The sequence below is a fragment of the Leptonotus elevatus genome, chromosome 11, assembly GCF_054856555.1.
Source record: "Leptonotus elevatus isolate MCC_2025b chromosome 11, RoL_Lele_1.0, whole genome shotgun sequence".
NCBI classification, from domain to species: domain Eukaryota; kingdom Metazoa; phylum Chordata; class Actinopteri; order Syngnathiformes; family Syngnathidae; genus Leptonotus; species Leptonotus elevatus.
In genome coordinates this window covers 21,846,417-21,866,918 of record NC_141249.1, presented here as the reverse complement: position 1 = coordinate 21,866,918, position 20,502 = coordinate 21,846,417, and the positions used below count along the sequence as shown (strand labels likewise).

General features: G+C 41.5%; 3 protein-coding genes across 7 annotated transcripts in view; 2 read left to right on the top strand and 1 right to left on the bottom strand.

Moving 5' to 3' along the window:
* Positions 1-1,801, bottom strand: part of atp10a (ATPase phospholipid transporting 10A) — a 28,403-nt gene extending 26,602 nt beyond the window's left edge. Inside the window, exon 1 of the mRNA XM_086088494.1 lies at positions 1,189-1,801. Coding sequence (XP_085944620.1) covers positions 1,189-1,592 — 404 coding nt within the window. The 5' untranslated portion in view covers positions 1,593-1,801. The remainder of the gene's footprint in view (positions 1-1,188) is intronic.
* A 204-nt stretch (positions 1,802-2,005) lies between these two features.
* On the top strand, positions 2,006-15,330 carry ube3a (ubiquitin protein ligase E3A). Of its 4 annotated transcripts, none has more exons than XM_086088498.1 (11): positions 2,006-2,109; positions 5,928-5,974; positions 6,070-6,302; positions 7,517-8,646; positions 9,244-9,388; positions 11,350-11,555; positions 11,706-11,870; positions 12,078-12,233; positions 12,319-12,392; positions 13,389-13,532; positions 13,797-15,330. In XM_086088498.1, coding segments are annotated over exons 2-11 (2,376 nt in total). In that variant the 5' UTR covers positions 2,006-2,109; positions 5,928-5,972; the 3' UTR covers positions 13,918-15,330. The 4 variants fall into 4 exon arrangements, with proteins under 4 accessions (XP_085944624.1, XP_085944625.1, XP_085944622.1 ...); XM_086088499.1 differs by lacking the exon at positions 2,006-2,109 and adding an exon at positions 4,705-4,744; XM_086088496.1 differs by lacking the exon at positions 2,006-2,109 and adding an exon at positions 4,710-4,886.
* Positions 15,331-15,609: 279 nt separating this feature from the next.
* glis1b (GLIS family zinc finger 1b) overlaps positions 15,610-20,502 on the top strand; it is a 90,829-nt gene continuing 85,936 nt past the window's right edge. The window contains exons 1-2 of one of the 2 annotated variants that reach the window (XM_086089178.1): positions 15,610-15,623; positions 16,439-16,756. In XM_086089178.1, the coding sequence (XP_085945304.1) occupies positions 16,465-16,756 (292 nt within the window). In that variant the 5' untranslated portion in view covers positions 15,610-15,623; positions 16,439-16,464. Of the gene's footprint in view, positions 15,624-16,402; positions 16,757-20,502 lie in introns of those variants that run through there. The other variant, XM_086089177.1, reaches the window with a different exon arrangement.

The window sequence follows — 20,502 nt, the reverse complement described above, 5'->3', positions numbered from 1 at the left end:
ACATCCCTATTGGAAATGCTAATTTAGCATACATCACTAATTACTGTTAGAAACCAAGGTACTGCATTTTTGTTTCCCTTTTTAAAGTGATATAAATAATAGGTGAAGCTCATATGTCTACTAAAAACAGCTATTTTGTTCTTAGAAAACAAGGTATTTTAGTTTCGTTTTTGAGTTGTAAATATTTGGTAAGTCCAATGTGACAGAAAAGAAAAAGCTATTTTGTGTTTGAAAGTTGTTCAAGATAAACTAGGGCCCGACCAATTAATCGGCTGATATTATCGCTTAAGAAATCGACAACAAAGGTTGATTTTTGTTTGCATTTTTTAAAACGTTAGCCAAAACCATAAGACAAGGATTTTCCCAAACCGCTTATTAACTCATTCACTGCCATTGACGGCTATAGACGTCAAAAACTATTTCTATTAGTTTATTTTATTAGAACAGATATAAAATTTGTGATTAATCGTGAGTTAACTTGTCATGCGATCGCCCGACGCCCCTAATTTGTAAAAATATTTTCTTAAAAAAAACATTATTAAAAAAATATATATATTTTTTTTAAAGAAACGATTATTAAAAATTAGGGGCATCAGGCGATTAACATTTGTAATCATAATTAATCGCATAACTTCACTAGTTAACTCACGATTAATCACACATTTTATATATGTTCTAAAAAAATTCTAGGTTTACATACTCTAGTTAACAAAAATTGGGGGAAAAAAGTTAAACTCATAAAAATAGTTAAAATAAATTGTTGACATATATAGCTGTCAATGGCAGTGAATGAGGTAATGACATTCAAATATTGCCCAAAACAAAAATCAGCAAAATAAATCTTGTTGATTCTCTTCTAAAGTTAAACAAATACTAAAGGACGAAGTGTTGTAAAACAGTCAAAAGTTCTGCCTGCAATTCATATCTTCATTGTTACAAGTGTTAAGGCACCAAAAAATAAGTTGTTTGTTATTTTGCATACAATATCGGAATTTTGTTCTGCCATATATCGGAGTCGGCCTAAAAAAAGAAAAAAAATCATACCAGTAGGCTACCAATATACAGAAGTGGCAAACATTGTTAGAAAATTCGGAACTTTGAAAACTGTTTTGGAGGATGGGAATAGAAAACTTTTACGAAGCAACTTTGAAAACAGTAGTTTTTTTTCAATGGACTTCTGTTACTCGCCTGCTGTAGACAAGACAGTCCAGGTGGTTGATCTCCTTGTCGGACCTGTGTCTCCGGTAGTCCTCCCACAGGTCCTTGATAGCCGTGACCGACAGGATGAAGACCACCGGGGCCAGGGCGAGCTCAGGTTGGAAGGCGTTGACCACCGGTACGAAGTTGAGCAACGCGATGAAGACAAAGTAAACATTGGCGAAGCGGTGGAACTGCTCGAAGAGATTCTTTGGCAGGAAGGAGAGCACCGTGTACTTGGTCGTTTTGATTTTGTTATCGGCGTAGTGTCGGTTGGGGTTGTCGTCATCTTCGCTGAAGATGTTGGCGTGAACGCTGCGGGTTTTACTCTCCTTTTTACTCTTCTTCTTCTTCGGTTTGACTTTGGACGCGGCGGCTTCTTCGCGGCTCGCCATGGCCGACGAAGGCTTCTGATTTGGGGGAAGGGGTGGGAAGCGACGCCACAACTTTTCTCTTGCACGGCGGGGCAAAACAACTCGAGCTAGCGGCTAGGTGATCATTCTTTTCCGCCCCCCCTGGTTCGGCGTTTTAGTTTCCTCGCGAAAACAGCTCCTTTTCATCCATGTCCTCACTCCGCCCGCCCGGAGGACAACTTTTAGCTTATTTGGGGCTTGTCCCCTTTTTTTTCCCAACTTCGGGAAGGATGCTGACTTTGGCCCGCCCCATTTGTCGATCTGCAAGCAACCTGGATGCGGCTAACTAGCTAGCATAGCCCGTAGGTTACCATGAGCTAACGGGCTAGCATTAGTTTGTGTAGATCGTCACTCTTGGCAGGAAACGTGAGACCCGAGCCCAGCCCGGCTGCCCCCGCGACTGCCACGCGGTATTCTCAGAGTTATGTTCCTGTCCACAGGAAGTTAGCGGGCCGAACAGAAGCGTATTTTCCGATGCAGGGGAAGGAATGAGCTATAAGTACAAAAACATTTTTATTCAATTTGACGGGGGGGGGGGCCATTGAGTTAAATGGTCGGATTTCAAAGCGAAATACAGTGGTGCCTTGAGATGCGTGGGGCCCTTCTTACGAGTTTGCATGACACGAGCAGCTGATTACTTTAAATTGGGAGCAAATGTTTACAAACGCTGTATAGTGGTAGTGGACTCAACTCGGCTGACTTCACAACAAGCATTTTGGAATCGTGAACAAATTGTATTTGCTCTGTCATAAGTTAAAGGAGCAAAAGAAGATTTCAGATGAAAGGGTAGGAGTGGTCTTGAATGGAAACGCATTCTGTTACCGCTCGTGGGTATAATAACAATTGAAGAGGATCAGCAACTGTGTTTGTTAACTTTTAACCACATACGGGTGTTGCAATATTGTCTGTAGCTTCTAACGCTAACATTAGGAATTTCATCAACTATAAATGCCCCCATTTTAATAACATCAAATCATACCAAATGAAAATAAATAGTTAATGTTTAGCCTACTGAATTGAGATTTCGCGTAAGGTCAAGGACTTTAGACGTCTATTTTTTTCCCAGAAATGAGGGTGTTGTGCCAAAAAAAAAAAAAAGCTAAAGAAAAAGCAAAACGAACACTGAACAGAGTCTTCATGAGCTCAGTGACATCTGACATGACTGTGATGTTTTGTGCAACTATTTCCCCAATGAAAATTGTTCCAGATGGGAAATCAATCCCAAGGACTTTGGGTCGCAGGCTGCTTGATTAAACACTTGTGCACAGCTGGAATAATAGAACGGAATCAAAAAGAAGTGTCTCCTGGGCATCGATCCCATCATATAAGGCTTGACTATTCCAGGTATTTCCCCAATATGCAACAACACCGTGTTGTAATAATGCAGCCTGATGCTATTGGAAGTCGTCCTGAAAAGACAACATGGAATCAGTTCAATAAAACCATTAGGTTATAAAACGCCGTCAGCTTTCCCAAGGCATGATTCGTCAAAAGTGAATCCCAAGAAATATAAATAATAAAAATGGAGGAGTTCTTGGCGTGGAGAAGAATTCCAAATATCACCAAGATTGAGGAGTGAGGTGCATGTGAGATTGCATTCCGACCTTGAAAAGTCAGGAAGGGGAAAAATATAGTCATGTTGTTGCACTTGAAAATGAGATAAGAAAAAACGTAAATCAAATCCAAATCATACCCACCAGACATGCTGATTATTAAATGCATTGTGTGCACATTTCTATACAGCCATGTTTTGCTAGCCAAAGTTAACAAGAGTTTTGCTCTGACCGACCAGCCAGATTTTGATTGGTTAAAACTGCTAATATAGTTTATGTGACATGTGCCAGCTCAACTGATTTTACAGGCAGATTAGATTGACATAGCAACACATAGAGGCCGATATCTGATTGGACAAAAAAAAAAGAGAAGAAGATTGGATTGTCATGGCAACACTTTAAACTGAAATCTGATTGGACAAAAAAAAAGACAACATCCACATTGATTTGAAGCAGCGCAGCCAAAAGAAACACGACAAAATGAAAATAATAGACTGCTGGGAATAAATGAATACAATTTCACAAATTACTTTCGATTGTAAATGTAGGTCAGTGCTCCTGATAGTCTGTAGGCCAGCAGAGAAGCCCCTGCATAAATAATATATTGGGGTGGAAGACATCTCCCTTAAATTCCAATATCAGTGTAATTAAAAAATGGAGGGGGGGGGGGGGATGTGGAAACACTAATCGGCTATCTCAAAATAAAATATTACCACAATCTTTATGAAGCAGCAATATTAAATTGCCTTAAAGGTGAACACTTGTAAAAACACGTTGTTTATTAAACTCTAAGAACCACTGGCTATGCTTTGCCAACATTCAGATACATAAATAATAATTCATTTTCGGCGGGACCAGCTGAATGCCTTATGATATTGAAACCACCTTAATTGAGAGCAAAATGGTAACTAATGACTTCCAATACATACTAATGCAATGATGATGAAAGGAGCCACATTTTTATGTTGCCCCTTGCAATCATGCATGGAATATGTAAATGCTTCACTGTGTGCATAATGAGATTTGAATGTGTATATTGTATAGATATACAGTAACATCCACTGAGGTCCAATCATAGTATGCGGTGTGGCCAATCATTTTTCTGCCAGTTTGAAGCACTTTTTTATTTTTTATGTTTGCTTACAGCGACCCCAAGTGTCTATATAGAAGACTGCAGAATTGGGCACGCTCTAAAATATTTTTTTGTATATATATATTTTTTAACTGGTGTTAACATAAAACTAACATATTGGCAGCATACATAATATAACAATGATAAGAAAAAGAATGATCGTAAATACAACAAAATAACTCAACCAAAAATGGCATATTTTACAATATTTTAACAAATGGTACAGTTGTCGGAGTAATTAAATACTTGTAAATAAATCACATAAATATTACATGCAAAAATGAATTGAGTACAATAAGTACATCAATCTGGGAATTAAATAATAATCCCCATTAAATAATCAACGCAAATAAATGATGAAACTCCTCCTGGTTCGTGGGTACGGGAGGGGGGGGTGAGGGTCTGCGCATTGCATGCTGGGGTCGTGTCACGCTTGCACTGACAAGATGGTAGAGATGTTTGTGGTGATTTAAGAAAAAGTAGCTCACCTTGAAGTTGTTGTCACGTTTTACCACCAGTTTAATTTGCCTTTACTTATGCAGAATTAAGTTGGTTTTGTTTTTAAAAAAACCGTAGCGACGAAAATAAGCAGTGAGTGGACGGCATGCCGCTAAAAAGTATGTTTTTGCAGTGTCACGGACACACAAGCGCACTTCTCGCCTACTCACGTTTTACAATTGCTGTCTTGTGACTGCGAGTGTGATTAAATGTGTGTCAAACTACCGTGAACGCGTGGTTCTGTTCGACATTTTTCGTTGTGTTTGTTCCGGCAGAAAGTCGACTGAAAATGTCACGTTCCCAGCGTGACGTCACGGGTTGGGGACTCAGCATGTTGTTGTTGACGCGTGTGTGAAAAATAAACATTAGAATCTGTTTTAAAAACAAGGGTCAAGTTAGATTCGATAGCCCTTTCAGTTTATGTGTGGCTATTTTATAATAACATCACGAGATGTTACTCCCCTGTCCAAAAATTAACAAATGGTGTCAAGTTTTAAAGATTAGGAAAATGTCGTTTTTCCAACTGTTTCTGTTGGCCAAAAATGTCCACAAAAGAGCCAGTAGGTACAATTTGTTGTTTATAATTCTTACATCGTATGTTGGTGTTATTTTTGAAAAAGTAACATACACCAAAAACACAATTACAGCTAAGTCTTGTCTACTCATGGAGATATTTTTGTCCAATCAGATTTGCGCCTCTGTGTTGCCGTGTCAAACAAAAATTTGCCCAGTGATGCTGGCCCATGTAACTTTAACCACATTGCATATAAAAGTTATCGAAAACCAATGTTTACCTAAAGTCAGGAAGTTTGTAAAGATCCAATGCAATTTTACTGAACTTAAAAGTGTAACTGCAGACAATGATTCTTTAGTTTACTGCTAGGCAGCTAGCCACACTTGGAAAACCAGAGACCCAAACAATATTAGCATTGGGACTGTTTATTTCAAATTCATCCTCACATGACCAGACTGCTGACCCTTAACAATGCCGGCAGTTTTCTGTGCTTTGGTTGGTCTGAGCAAAACTTGCTACGACGACCGAAACAGCATCTCCAGCCAGCGTGTTGTGTTTTCATAATATTCTCTTTTTTTTTTTGCATGCCGTATATAATAGTAATATAATTTTTCTTTCAGGGGTATTGTCCTCTGGACCTGTAGAAGGTTTCGTAATCCAGCCGAATGTAAGTCACTTCACTTCATAATCGAGGTATCACTTCTTGAAATGCGGACAAATGCGAATGAGACTAAAAACGCTACTAAATATCTTTGTCCTCAGGAACAGATCAGCAGCAAAGAATCTCATCGAGCGCTACTTTCGGCAGTTAACCGACGGCTGCGGGAATGACGACTGTGACAACGAGTTCTGCGCTTCCTGTGGCCGTTTCCGACCGCTGGATAAAAACGCGGCGGCGGTCCGAGCGCTGGAGCTGTGCAAGGCGAACGGCAGGCTCTGCGATCTCAAAACGGAATATGACATTCAGGCTGTGGATGTCAAGGAGGATTTCTCAGGTATTGTGGAGCTGATTTTGAGTTTTGAAAAAAAAAAAAAGTAATAATACAAAAATTGTAAGCAAAGTTGATTTGGAGTTATAAAAATAATCCCTGTGCAAAATGTTCAGACAACAATAATGTATACTGATTCTAAATCAGTTTTAACATAAACTTAACATTCATAGTTTGCGCTTAAATGCCACAATTAAGGGCTGCACGATATTGGAAAATAATGCGATATAGTTGCTGAATATAGCGATATCGATATTATTTTGCGATATTTAACATGTACCTAAAGAGATGACATTTTTATTACCTAATGAAAGAATTACATTTTTCATGCAGCAAAATAAGCAAACTCAATATATTAGCTAGTTAATTAATTAATTGGATGGCGGTGCACATTTTAGTTGGCGGCTGACTGGTCAAATTCAGATAAAAGCATACAATTCCATATAAGACGTATTTAATGTTTTAGCAATTTGCATACTGCATGCAGCCCGTAAAACACATCTTGTAAAGCACCCATCGAGTATTTGCCACAAAATTACAACTGACAATAACATTTGGATGTAACAGAACATAAAAAACATCTTTTAATAATCTAGAAGACAAAACTCGTTTTCACGATTTAGCAAATGTTCAACGATTTCGATTCATTGAATTCATTAGATTTATTGCCCAGCCCTAAAACATGGTAGATGATTTACAAGTTTACAGTGAACGTTACCGCAACATGTTTTCCTAAACATCGATACAAATTCAGTCTTCAATTAACTCGCAGCCTATTTCACTGAAGCAACTCCCTTTGCTCCCGACTATAGCATTAGAATATAGCTAAGTTTCATTATTATTCACAAAAATGTTCTTAAACAATGGGGAAAAGAGCTTGTTGCAACATGGCCCGGTTGATCTCTTATACTCTGCTGCCACCTGCTGGTTGTGTTTGTAATTACTACCATTGCTTCATGCATTCTCTTCAGTTCAGAGGCTGCATCTATGCTCTAGCGTAAAAATAAAACGTCTAAAGATGTCTTTGGGAGCATGGCCATATTTAAAATAGAACATATTTATACGTTTTTGGGAGCATATGAGTGAACATTATTTGGTAAATGATTCTAATTGCATTTGTACAAATGTTCGGAATGCTACCGCCTGGATTTGAGCCACGAAACACCCAGAGCAAGTTTTCAGTTTGTTCATTTTCGTATTCTCTTGTTGTTTTGCTGCAGATGTCCATTACCTCACAGAGAACACAATTTGCATGATTCTGACTGTGTGCGAAGAAGAAGGTGACTACTCCGCCCTCATCCGCGTTGTTGGCCGGGTGTTCTCCAACGCCAATTCCCTGATAAAAAGCTTCCGTCGGAATGACCCCGACTCTACCGAGCCGAGAGACGGCGCTTGGGATCGGCCGGGCGCATCCCCCGAAGTCACCGTGGACATCGAGTCCGTGCGCCGCGTCTACGAGCGACTTGAAAAAATCGAGCAGGCCGAGACAGCCCTGGCCAACGCGCTCCTCTACCTCACACCCAACGTGGAGCTGGACCTGGAGTACCTGGAGGTGTGCGAGACCAATCCGGACTACCTGAACATCTTCGTCATCCTGTTGGAGAATCACAACCTACACAGCCCCGAGTACCTGGAGACGGCGCTGCCGCAGCTGTGCAAGGCCATGAGCGCGCTGCCGGTGGCCGCCCTGACCCGCTTGTGCAAGCTGTGGTCCGGGTATGAGCTCCCGCACATCCGCCGCATGATGGAGACCTTCCAGCAGCTCATCACCTACACCGTGCTCAGCCGGGAGTACAACGGCGAGCACCTGGTCAACGAAGATGACACGGTGGTGGCGGCGTGCAAATGCCTGAAGGTGGTCTTCTACGCCAGCGTGGTGGGCGGCGATGTGGACGCGGAGCACAACGATGACGACGACGACGACGGCGGCGACGCGGCCGACTCGGACGCGCTCAGCCTGCATGAGCTTCTGGGCGAGGAGCGGCTTTATAAGAAGGGCCCTCAGGTGGACCTGCTGGAGAAAGAACTCGGGGTCCGGCCGATCGACAGCAGGAAGCCCCTCATCCCTTTTGAGGACTTTGTCAACGAGTCTCTGAACGACGTGGTGGAGATGGACAAGGACTTCACCTTTTTCAAGGTGGACGCAGAAAGCAAATTCTCCTTCCAGACCTGCCCGTTCGTCCTTAACGTCGTCACCAAGAACCAGGGGCTGTACTACGACAACCGGATCAGGATGTACAGCGAGCGGCGCCTCACCGCCCTCTACAGCATGGTCCAGGGACAGCAGCCCAGCCCTTACCTCAAGCTCAAAGTGCGGCGAGACCACATCATCGACGATGCGCTCGTCAGGGTGAGGCACTGCGATCGGCAAAATTAATCGACGAGTAATCGATTACCAGATTAATGGACAGCTATTTTAACGAGTAATCGTTTGGAGCCATTTTTTTTATTAAAATGGTCCAAATCCTCAGATTTCAGCAAATCAACAGCAATTGTTAATGGAAGAAGACTGATCTTCTGTGTTTAATCAAAATACGGCATTTGCAAACATCTGTTCTTACTTTGGAAAACAATGACCAAAGCGGTAACATAGTACATCAATCACCTTTTTTCTTCTTTTTTTTTACACTACACGAATACGAAGTACGAAATAAACACCAATCGCTGGTTACTAAACAGTAATCAGGGGGGAAAATGCTTTTGTAATACACTTTAATGCAAAATTAAAATAAATCAGATTAGTCGATTCATCAATTTAATAATCGATCTAAAAATATTTGATAGTGACAGAACTAATTGCAGTTCATCTCAGATTGCTGTTACACATTGAAATGGGTATAAATGTTGAAAGTAGTGCTCGTCACTACTGATTATTTTTTTAGAATCGAAATAGTGGGCATTAATGTCCCAAGTGAAAGCCCATTTACCATTTTCACCTACGATGCAGTTGGAGATGATCTCCATGGAGAACCCGTCCGACCTGAAGAAGCAACTCTTTGTCGAGTTTGAGGGCGAGCAAGGCGTGGACGAGGGTGGCGTTTCCAAGGAGTTCTTCCTGTTGGTCCTGGAGGAAATTTTCAATCCCGACATCGGTGAGTCGATCACAGGGGAGCCGACAACCTGGACGGGTCACCTGTCAATTAGGGCTGCGTTTAAAAAAAATCGAGTAATCAATAACAAATCGATTTTCCTTTGACTTTCCATGTATTTATTATTTTAATCTCTTTTCCCATAAATTGAGAATTGAATTGAATTTTTAAGTCTAATTGTTTTGTGTATCTTACTGTTTTCTTGAAATTTACTGTTGACATGAATTTAAAAGTATTTTCTTACATTTAAGAAAGACCTGACTTATTGCACTCTCAGACAATTCAGAATCTTTTTAATATATATTGACAATTATTGAATTAGAATTATGAAAATATTTCCATCTCATCCTTGCTGATGTCAATGTTTGTGTAACACTTAAGTAATTATAACACGTGTTACTTTCATTAATGAACTAAATCATTTAACCAGTTACTGCCTCCGCAAAAGTTCATTTGGAATTAAATTTTCTTGCCGTTTTTAATCATGCCGTTGATATTTAAGAATAATTTATGCTCCATAATGAATCAATACCGGATTGCATTGAAGTGAATCGAATCGAATCGGGCAATTTTTTTCTATACTGAACTCTTGTGAATGGAAAAATCGAATCGATTGAGGAAATTAGAATCGATACCCAGCCCTACGTTCAATCTTAGGTCTAACACAGAGATATACAACTATTTACACTCAGTCAACAGAATATTTGATTGTGGTTTTGAGTTTTCAATGAAGAAAATGTAGATGCTCTCATCTATCTGCTGCTGTGATTGAATCAATCCCAGAGGTGGCAAATCCAGGTCCAGAGAGTAAAAAACCTTTCCGCAGTTTGGCTTTAGCTAAAAAATAAAATAAAAAAAAATTGGCTTTAGCCCCTGATGCTAGCTAGCTAGCTACCCGGCTCCCTCGCAGGTAAACAAGCACCATGGGAGCTAGCTAGCTAGCACCTGAAGGTAAAAACCTTGCCACAATTTGGCTTTAGCCCCTCATGCTAGCTAGCTCGCAGGTAAACGAGCGCCATAGGAGCTAGCCAGCTAGCAGGTAAACAAGCACCATGGGAGCTAGCTAGCTAGCACCTGAAGGTAAAAACCTTGCCACAATTTGGCTTTAGCCCCTCATGCTAGCTAGCTCGCAGGTAAACGAGCGCCATAGGAGCTAGCCAGCTAGCAGGTAAACAAGCACCATGGGAGCTAGCTAGCTAGCACCTGAAGGTAAAAACCTTGCCACAATTTGGCTTTAGCCCCTCATGCTAGCTAGCTCGCAGGTAAACGAGCGCCATAGGAGCTAGCCAACTAGCAGGTAAACAAGCACCATGGGAGCTAGCTAGCTAGCACCTGAAGGTAAAAACCTTGCCACAATTTGGCTTTAGCCCCTCATGCTAGCCAGCTATCAGGTAAACAAGCACCATGGGAGCTAGCTAGCTAGCACCTGAAGGTAAAAACCTTGCCACAATTTGGCTTTAGCCCCTCATGCTAGCTAGCTCGCAGGTAAACGAGCGCCATAGGAGCTAGCCAGCTAGCAGGTAAACAAGCACCATGGGAGCTAGCTAGCTAGCACCTGAAGGTAAAAACCTTGCCACAATTTGGCTTTAGCCCCTCATGCTAGCCAGCTATCAGGTAAACAAGCACCATGGGAGCTAGCTAGCTAGCACCTGAAGGTAAAAACCTTGCCACAATTTGGCTTTAGCCCCTCATGCTAGCTAGCTCGCAGGTAAACGAGCGCCATAGGAGCTAGCTAACTAGCAGGTAAACAAGCACCATGGGAGCTAGCTAGCTAGCACCTGAAGGTAAAAACCTTGCCACAATTTGGCTTTAGCCCCTCATGCTAGCCAGCTATCAGGTAAACAAGCACCATGGGAGCTAGCTAGCTAGCACCTGGGGCTAAAGTCAAACTGTGGCTTGAGTTTTTACTTTCTGGACCTGGATCTGCCACCTCTGATCAATCCATACTTTGTGACTGCGTACAGGGATGTTCACCTACGATGACGACTCCAAGCTCTTCTGGTTCAATTCGTCCTCCCTTGAGAACGAAGCTCAGTACACTCTGGTGGGCATCGTGCTCGGCCTCGCCATCTACAACAACTGCATTCTGGATGTGCACTTCCCCATGGTGGCCTACAGGAAGCTCATGGGCAAGAGGGGCACCTTCTGCGACCTCCCTGACTCACATCCAGTACAGTTGCCTATTCTTTACTTCCATGTGCACTCACTTTATTAAGAGACTTCAATGAAACGCACCATAAGTGTTTTGGTAAAAAGTAAAATCAGAGACAATTTAGAGTCCTTGAGGCCCTATTACATGTTAGTCATCTTTGTGTTGCAGGTTCTTTACCAGAGTCTGAAGGAGCTGCTGGACTACGGTGGCGATGTGGAGGCGGACATGGCGCTGACTTTCCAGATCTCACACACAGACCTTTTCGGAAGCCCTGTGCTGTACGACCTAAAGGAGAAAGCAGAAGACGTTCCTGTTTCCAAGGAGAACAGACAGGTAACAGGAAATAGAGAGAACCGCGGCCCGGGTGATACGTTCCAGACCTATAAGTGAAAATTCGGGATATGAAATTACCAAAACTTCACCAAACTATATCATTTTGTCTATCTAAAGTCCACTAGCTTCATGCTAGCATAGATGTTGCTGTAATTGTAAACCTTCAAGCTTAACACACACAGAAAAATTATTTTTTTTTTTTTGCAGGAGTTTGTGGACCTGTACGCCGACTACATCCTAAACACGAGCGTGGAGAGGCAGTTCCGTGCGTTCAAGAAAGGTTTTCTCATGGTCACCAGTGAGTCGCCATTGAAATACTTGTTCAGGCCTGAGGAAGTGGAGCTGCTTGTCTGTGGAAGCAGGGTGAGGAAGCATGCTTTTTATCATGTCATTTTGTTTTCTTGTTGTTTTTCTACTTTTACAAACCGCTAATCTCGTGGTCAAACAGAAACTTGACTTTGAGGCCCTGGAGAAGTCGGTCGAATATGACGGCGGCTATAGCAAAGACACGCAAATTATCAAGTAAGTTTGACTTCAGATTTCTCAAGGAAATACAGCAATGCCTTGAGATAGGAGTTGTGTTTGTTCCAAAACAGTTGTACCTCAAGTCGTCTTTCCCCATTGAAATGAATGAAAGTGACATCAGTCCATTCCAGCTGTTTGTTGTGTAATAGAATGTAAATAATAATCTGTGCATCGTGATTAAGTCACTTCGCTGTGATTGGTGTGATCTGCCCCTTTGCCCACCAGGGGGCAATATAATACAAGCATAAATGGAGACTCCTCAGCAGAGGTGGCAAATCCAGGTCCAGAAAGTTTAAAAACCGTGCCATAGTTTGGCTTAAGCCCCTGATAGCTAGCTAGCTTCCTAGCAGGTAAACGAGCACCATTGGAGCTAGCTAGCTAGCTAGCACCTGAAAGTAAAAGCCCTGCCACAATTTGGCTTTAGCCCCTGATGCTAGCCAGCTAGCTCCCAAGTAGGTAGACGAGCACCATGGGAGCTAGCTAGCTAGCTAGCACCTGGAAGTAAAAACCCAGCCACAATTTGGCTTTAGCCCCTGATGCTAGCTAGCTAGATAACTAGCTCCCTAGCAGGTAAACGAGTACCATGCGAGCCAGCTAGGGAGCTAGCTAGCTAGCACCTGGGACTAAAGCCAAACTGTGGCAGGGTTTTTACTTTCTGTACTGAGATTTGCCACGCCTGCTCCTCAGTAAAATGCAGTGATGCTGTATTACCGTGCAGGCGTATTATATCGTATTATGCTGGAGGATTTATGGTAGTTGTTTTTCACTGAGAATTAAGAATACTTACCTGTGAGTACTGTTATATTATCGGTCTATGTGTTGCTCCATTCCATCGACAATGTTCAAATGTTGGTAGCTTTAAGAGTTTTATCACTGCGACGTCAATGCTATTAGTTAGCAGTTAGCGTGTCTGTGATGTTTCCAACTATGTGTTAGCAAGCAGACTTTGTAGAAATACAATTGAAAAGATAGTTGTTGTTTTTTTTTTAATAGGGATTTTTGGGAAACGCTGCACTCGTTCGGAGAGGAGCAGAAGAGGCTGTTTCTTCAATTCACCACCGGCACGGACAGAGCGCCGGTCGGCGGGCTCGGCAAGCTCAAAATGATCATTGCCAAAAATGGCTCGGACACTGACAGGTACGAATCGGCTTTTTTTTTTTCCTTTCATTAGACAGCGCCAAACCACCCTCCCATTCTATTAGTGAAGTAACTTACACGTAAAGGAACATGGTCCAAAGCATACCAACATCTTATGTCCAACATCTATCTATGGAGAGAAACAGGCGATGATCCAAAGCATAACACATTCCACCTTCACATTATTTTTTGGAAAGAAGTAGTCCCCCAATCCAACGCATACCACATCACACGTCCTTCCCATGGGTCTGTGTTGTCTCGCAGGCTGCCGACTTCGCACACCTGTTTCAACGCGCTGCTCCTTCCGGAATACTCCTCCAAGGAGAAACTGCGAGAGCGGCTCCTCAAGGCAATCACTTACGCCAAAGGCTTCGGAATGCTGTGACGCTCCTGCCGTCGAGGTTTTAGTTTGGGGGTGCCAACCAAGTATGCCTTATACGCAGTGAGGGGTAACCCTGCTGCAAAAACGATGTGCCTCCACAAATAACTCACCAACCCATTAGAACTTGTTTGTTTTCAAAGTGTTTTCTTTTTTGTGTGCTAAAAGCTGTGAAGTGCTCGTAAAAATGTGACAGGAAATGATCCTACGCTAAGCCACACCCCCTAAAACTTCAAAATGGCCAATTACAGCGCAGCATAGACAAACAGTCGTTTGAATTCAATTGTACGAGTAACATAGGCCTAAAGCTATGCGGCCATGAAAAAGATTTTTATTTTGAGCCAAAATGCTAAGCTATGCTACTGACGTTGCATTTTTTTCCAGATAGTTTTGTTTTACATCAAAATCCACAAATTAATCAATATAAATGCAGAGTTTATTTAAAGCCATGCCACTGTCCAAAATGCTATGCTATGCTAACAAAGTCATGGTATCCAAAGAAGTTAAAGGGATTGTTGGGTGTGCTGTATTCCAAATGTAAATGCAGGCTTGGAACAATTCTATGTGACTGTCCAAAATGTTAAGCGATGCTATGAAAATCATGTTAACCAGAGTTTGAAAATTCTTTTTTATTTATATTTCTGAGGTTTTTGGTCCCATATCCCAAAATTGAAAATGCACTTTGCTACCAAAGTCACCAGACTTATCCAGAGTGAGTCAAGTCCGATTTCCAAAATTCCAAAATGCAAGCTTGGGACAAAGCTATGCGGCCATCCAAAATGCTAACGACGCTAGGCTACCAAAGTAAAATGTTCTATTCTTTTCAATTTCTTTGTACGTGTGACAATGAAGATATTCTTACCTAGAGAATTTGAAAGGGATCTAAAAAAATATAAATGTATCCCAGCTAAATGCAGGCCCTGGATAAACCTATGCGGTCGTCTGTATAGCTTTTGAAACCCTCAAAAATCTAAAAGCTAATTTTTTGCATGTTCCAAGCTAAATATTGTATTCTGTGAAAAATTATGCAATGCAACCATGGCACTTAGTGGAAGGTCAATTTTAACCTGTACAGCGTATTGAAGTGTTACATGTTACTGCTAAACCAAGTGCCTGTGAGTGAGTGAAAGCACACGGTAACCTTTCGTATTCTTATGCTTGTATATTTGTGATGAAATGTTAAAGGGTGCACATGCAGAAAAAAAGAAGAAGAAGAAGAAAAAACATTTTATTTGGTCAGATTTCTCAGGTATATAATGTGTAATAGGGATTTTTAGGGAAACGAGTACCATGTGAGCTAGCTAAATTTACAGTTACAAAGAAAAGTTACGATATTGCAAATAAAAAAATGACTTCTCCCGTAAATTTACTGTCCTTTATCAGGAACAGATTGCATGTGTAAACTCCTGAGTTTTGGGGTGCTCACAAGATTTAAAGAAACAAAAAAAATCCGCGACACACAAACATACTTTTAAAGTATTCTTTGGTCCTGTTTTCAGTCTGGCTGGCAGTCAAGAAATGGGAGAAAAAACGTCCAACATTTTAATCCGAGTCCTTGGTGTGCACAAAATCAGGATAAACAATCGGTGGCATTCTTTTGTTTTCTTTTTTTCAGATTTCCCACAGCACCAAAACGCAGCATCAACTCCAGTCTGTAGCCTGTGTGTGTCTTTGACGACGCAGCCGCTAGATGGCGCTGCACGACAACGCATGTAGGCGAAATCCAAAGTGGGCGATTATGCCACTTTTCAGTCATCTTAATATTCATTGAATGATGAACTGCGCGTAGAACTCATTTAGAGTCATGTAAAGAAAGCAAAAAGCTCGTGCTGTGTTAAAAAAAACTTGTGATCACAAAATCTGTTGATCATTTTCGTGATCGTTTTAAACATTTTACATTATTTACCAAAAAGCCAAATTAAACAAAAAATATTGAGACACAGATACACATTATTATGTGTAAACCTGCACATTAGAATACGACCTTTATAATAATTATCTGATTTAAACTTTTAAAATATGTTTATTAACCGGCACAATTACACAATTAAGAGTCATAATATTTGCTCATTATTGAGCACCCCCCCCCCCCCCCACCGCGCCCCTAAAATTGGCTAATTCAAATGTACAGTAGGCTATCATGTTTTAAAAGCACACGCGTGAGAGCAAAAACGGACGCACACACACAAATCTCAGCCTCGGATCGTCATTGGTGCGCCCGAATGCTGCAGCCCGGTCCACATATCTGGTGTCAATCAGAAAAACCGAAGGAAAAAATAGAGGGAAACATACACACGAAGGGAGAGAGAGAGAGAGAGAGAGAGAAATGATGCTGATTCGCGCGCAGCACAGAGGATGCTATCGATCAGATTCACACGTCCTTGCAATTTACCCGCCAATGCACGCACACGCGTAAAAGCCGCCCCCCCCCCCCCACCTCTTTAAACGCTGACAATGAGGTGCCGATCAATGCATCCCACCTCCCCCCAAAAACTACCCCCAAAGTAACCGCTTTTGCACCTCTCAGGTAGCAACTATTCGGAAGCGTTTCCGATGCAGAACTCCGCACCAGCGCAGTCCGGGATGGTGAGCCACTGCCAGCCGATGTTCGGCGACTTCGCGGCCGTGCACGGCGTCGGCCGACCGGACACGTGGGCGCGGCGTGCGGGAGCCACCGGCTTCGGAGGAGGTCACGCTTACCACCATCACAACCATCATCACCACATCCAGCACCAGGAGGACTCCGACGCCAAGCGGCCGGGCGACTTTGCCGCCACGCCGGGCGTAAAAGCGCATGTGGCCGCCAAAGCTCCGCGCTCCTGCTTCACGTTCCCTCCCATGCAAGGTAGGAAACCGAAACGGGAAAGAGCCGACTTGTTTAAATGTAACTATCGATACTCGTGTAAAAAAAAAAAAAAAGAAGAGAAAAAAAAGGTAAAAGTATAGAAAGCTTGACTGGAGTAAAGTAAAAAAAACCAAAAAAAAAAAACCAACTACAAACTGAAATGCACTCCACTTTCCTCCAAGATCCCCAAAACATGCATATTATGTTAATTATTACTGTAAAATGTCCCATAGACGTGAATGTCAATTTGTTTGTCTCTGTGATTATCTGGCGACCAATCCAAGGTGTACCCTGCTTATTGCTCAAAGTCAGCTGGGATAGGTCCAGTCAAGCGGAATGTGTGAAATGGTCCCTAATTCGAGTTTGACTAAAATAATAATAATAATAATAATAATGTCTTCTGAAGCTCAAAATCCAGTTGACTTCCACTAACATTGCTGTGAACATAAAGGGATACATTTACAAAAGTCATCGGAGAGAAACTACGACTACTACTAAACAACTCGCAACATACTATCATTTATTTATAGAAAATTAAAAATGGTCAAAATACCAAAAAAAGAGATAAACTTCTCACTGTTGAATTGCTGGCTCTAAATTTAGGGTAAACTACTGGCTTTGCACCATTTACACTGTCAATATTTTTACAGTAAATTGTGATAAAGCAACAACTGTGCTGTATGTCATGCCATGAAATAGCCGTCCGTGCTGCTGTGGTATTGTGACCTCAGTAGCTGGCAATTCACTGTCAATTTACATTTTAAATAATACTGTCAAATATTGCAAATTTGACTCAGTCTGGACCAACTTACGTTGAATCTGCTCTCTAAGGTGAAAACAAAAAATAGATTTCATTTTCTACAATTGAAGCGGAAAATAATTTATTCAAATTTGAAATCTGATTTTTAAGACACAAATTTGAGATTTTATTTTTTATTCTAAGACTAGACCTTTTCTGCTTTTAATGCTTTAGATTTATTGTAAATGCAAAAAATATTGACGGGATACAGTACAGATTTACAACCACAATAATGAACATAACCTGAAAATGAGCATTGTTATCGTATTTAAGGCAGATTTGTTGATGTAGCAGTTGTGCCTAATGAAGCGTCCTTAGCACACACGATACGCAGAGAAGCTAACCTGAATCAAACCAGTGCTCTCCAAAATAGTGCTTGTATTCATTTTTATTTCAAAACAATCTTGTGTAAACGACCCCTCAATGCGACACACACGCTGATGAAAAATACGCCGGAGTGCAACAGCAAAGAATATTCAGAATTTAAGGAACACAGAATTAAAAAAAACACAAATCTGGCATTACGCAAAGATGTCATACTTCCTTGCCCTTCATCCTTGATGACTCCTTACAATGTCTCCATAAGGGGGCGCAAATTCTCCATGCTAACCCCCAATAATTGACTTGTCATGATGCCAATAGAAAGTCATTTCCCTGTTGGGCCGCACATATTGCACATACCAAAAATTGCCACTGACTTGCAAGGGTTTCATTAGTTGAAGTTGAAAACCCGGTTTGCCCTAAATCCTAAAGTTTAGGACCTAAACCAAAGGCTGTGCTAACTATCCAGGCAGGCGTCCATTTTTTGACAGCCTGGCTGCATCATATACATTTTTTTTTTTTTACAATTGACATGACCTGTGTTGCTTGCCCGCAATGTACTATTAATGTATTACACTGGTTGGCTTTCTCATTTCATTGTTTTCCACCAATCATATCAAAAACTAAAGCAACACATATTTGCTATAAATAAAAGCCAAAGAATGACAAAACTTTTTTTGTTTGTTTGCTGCTCTTGTAAGAAAAAGTTTGGGCAACCCTATCAAAGAAGGACCCTAGCAATAATAAAGTCCAAGGCTGCATCTCTCGGCTCTTTTTAGAACCGAGTATTCTACCAATGATCTCGTCGTTTTAATCACGTTATCAGAAAAAGATAGATTTTGTACTATTTTACAATACCAACATACAATCCAATAATAAAGTACAGGTGAGGTGTAGGTGTTATATTTGTCCATTGTAGTATCTGTTACTGAAGTGTGTGAAGCTTTAAAAGGCGGGGCCTGGTCTGGTGAGTGACATGGGCGTCGGTAATTGAGAGCTGTTGTTGGCTCAGGTGTTAGCGTCTGGCTGTTAACAAGCTAACCGTTAGCCAGTCTGCATGTGGAGTGCTTGAAATATTGTGCTTATTATTTGCTTATTTTGATGCAGTGAAGCACAAATGAGGCTTTTGTGAAGTACTTAATCTCTCGGCTGAAAAAGGGATTCAGTTCTTGAAGCCTATAAAAAGTGTGTTATGGAGAACATTTTCCCATTTCCTGAGCTGGATGAGCGCTTAAGATCGTTCTTATCTGACAAGTGAATCATCTCAACACTTTAACTGCGACTGTTAAGAACAACATTTCATATCGTTTCGATTGCTTTATTACTCACGTCTTGGTGATGAAAAGCTTACGTGTGTCAACCTTCACTTCTCGTACGGTCCCCTCGGCTAACAACGACGAGGGTCCGGCTCTCGCCGTTGTCGTGTATGCATTTCCGTAACCGTGAAAAAGGTTGAAACCTTTTATTAGTTTTGATGAAATCGATTTATTTTCTACTCCTTTTTCTAAAATAGTCTCAGCAGTTCTAGTCAAAAATGAGTATGTTTCACAGATAAAATGGGATTTTTTTTTTCCCCCCCCTGTCGTGATAGCCTTGTGGAAAGCGTGCAATTCTGTGCACGCTACTCCATCCTGAGAAAGCGGAGGTAATTACCCCGTCCTAAATCATGATTAGACAGAACAGACTTTTATATTAGCAGTCATCCTTGCAGCAAGAAGGGGAGGATCAACGTATTTGATTGTTGTTTCTTCTTGCCAAACACAAACCATATGTCTCCCCGACGTGTCTCCGCGTTTATTACGAGCTCCGGCGTGCCCCGGGCGCTCCGTCCCGAGCATCCAGCGCGCCCCGGCATGAATCGTCCCATTGTCCCGCCGCTTTTGAACCGGCGGACTGACACTGAGCGAGGCACGTGCGTGTTTGTTTGTTTGTTTGTGTGTGTGGCTCCGCGAGGCAAACCAGATTGAATATTTTGATGTATGGAATGTGTTCTGTTCTTCAGCCCCCAATGGAGGTGCTGAAAAACACGACCCGACGACATCTGCTCCCGTTTTCAAAACATAAAATGTCGTAAATTCTGTTCCGTTGCGCTAATGTTTTGCTGTGTGCAGAATATCCTCTATTATCCATTCTGAGGATTTTTCTGTTTATTTAGAGGAATAGGTGGAAGAACAAGAAACTTACAGTCGATGTCAAACTTGAGGTACGTAGCCTACTAGCTAGCTACATTATAGGCTAAAGCGTACAATAAAATGTGGTATAAGGGCCAACCTTCTGTGTGTCATTTTATGCCTAGCAGGTGAAATGATGACAACAAAGTTAGCTGGAACAAAAAACAGTGTTATTAATTAAGATTTATCTCTCAAAATGGCATTGTTTTTCCTCAAAATACTACCCTGTGGTGTAATATATTAGCTTATCCGTTAAGGCAATGGAAAATGTTACAGCACATGTACCATATCCAGCTTTTTATTACTACTATGGGAAAAACACTTTGGTCAATTTTTGCCTTCCCCCCCCCCCCCTCCCTTTTATTTGTAATATATATATATTTTTTTACATTTTTATGTTTTTGGGATAAAACTGAATGCAGATATCCCCAAAAACTGGTCAAGTGTTACTTAGC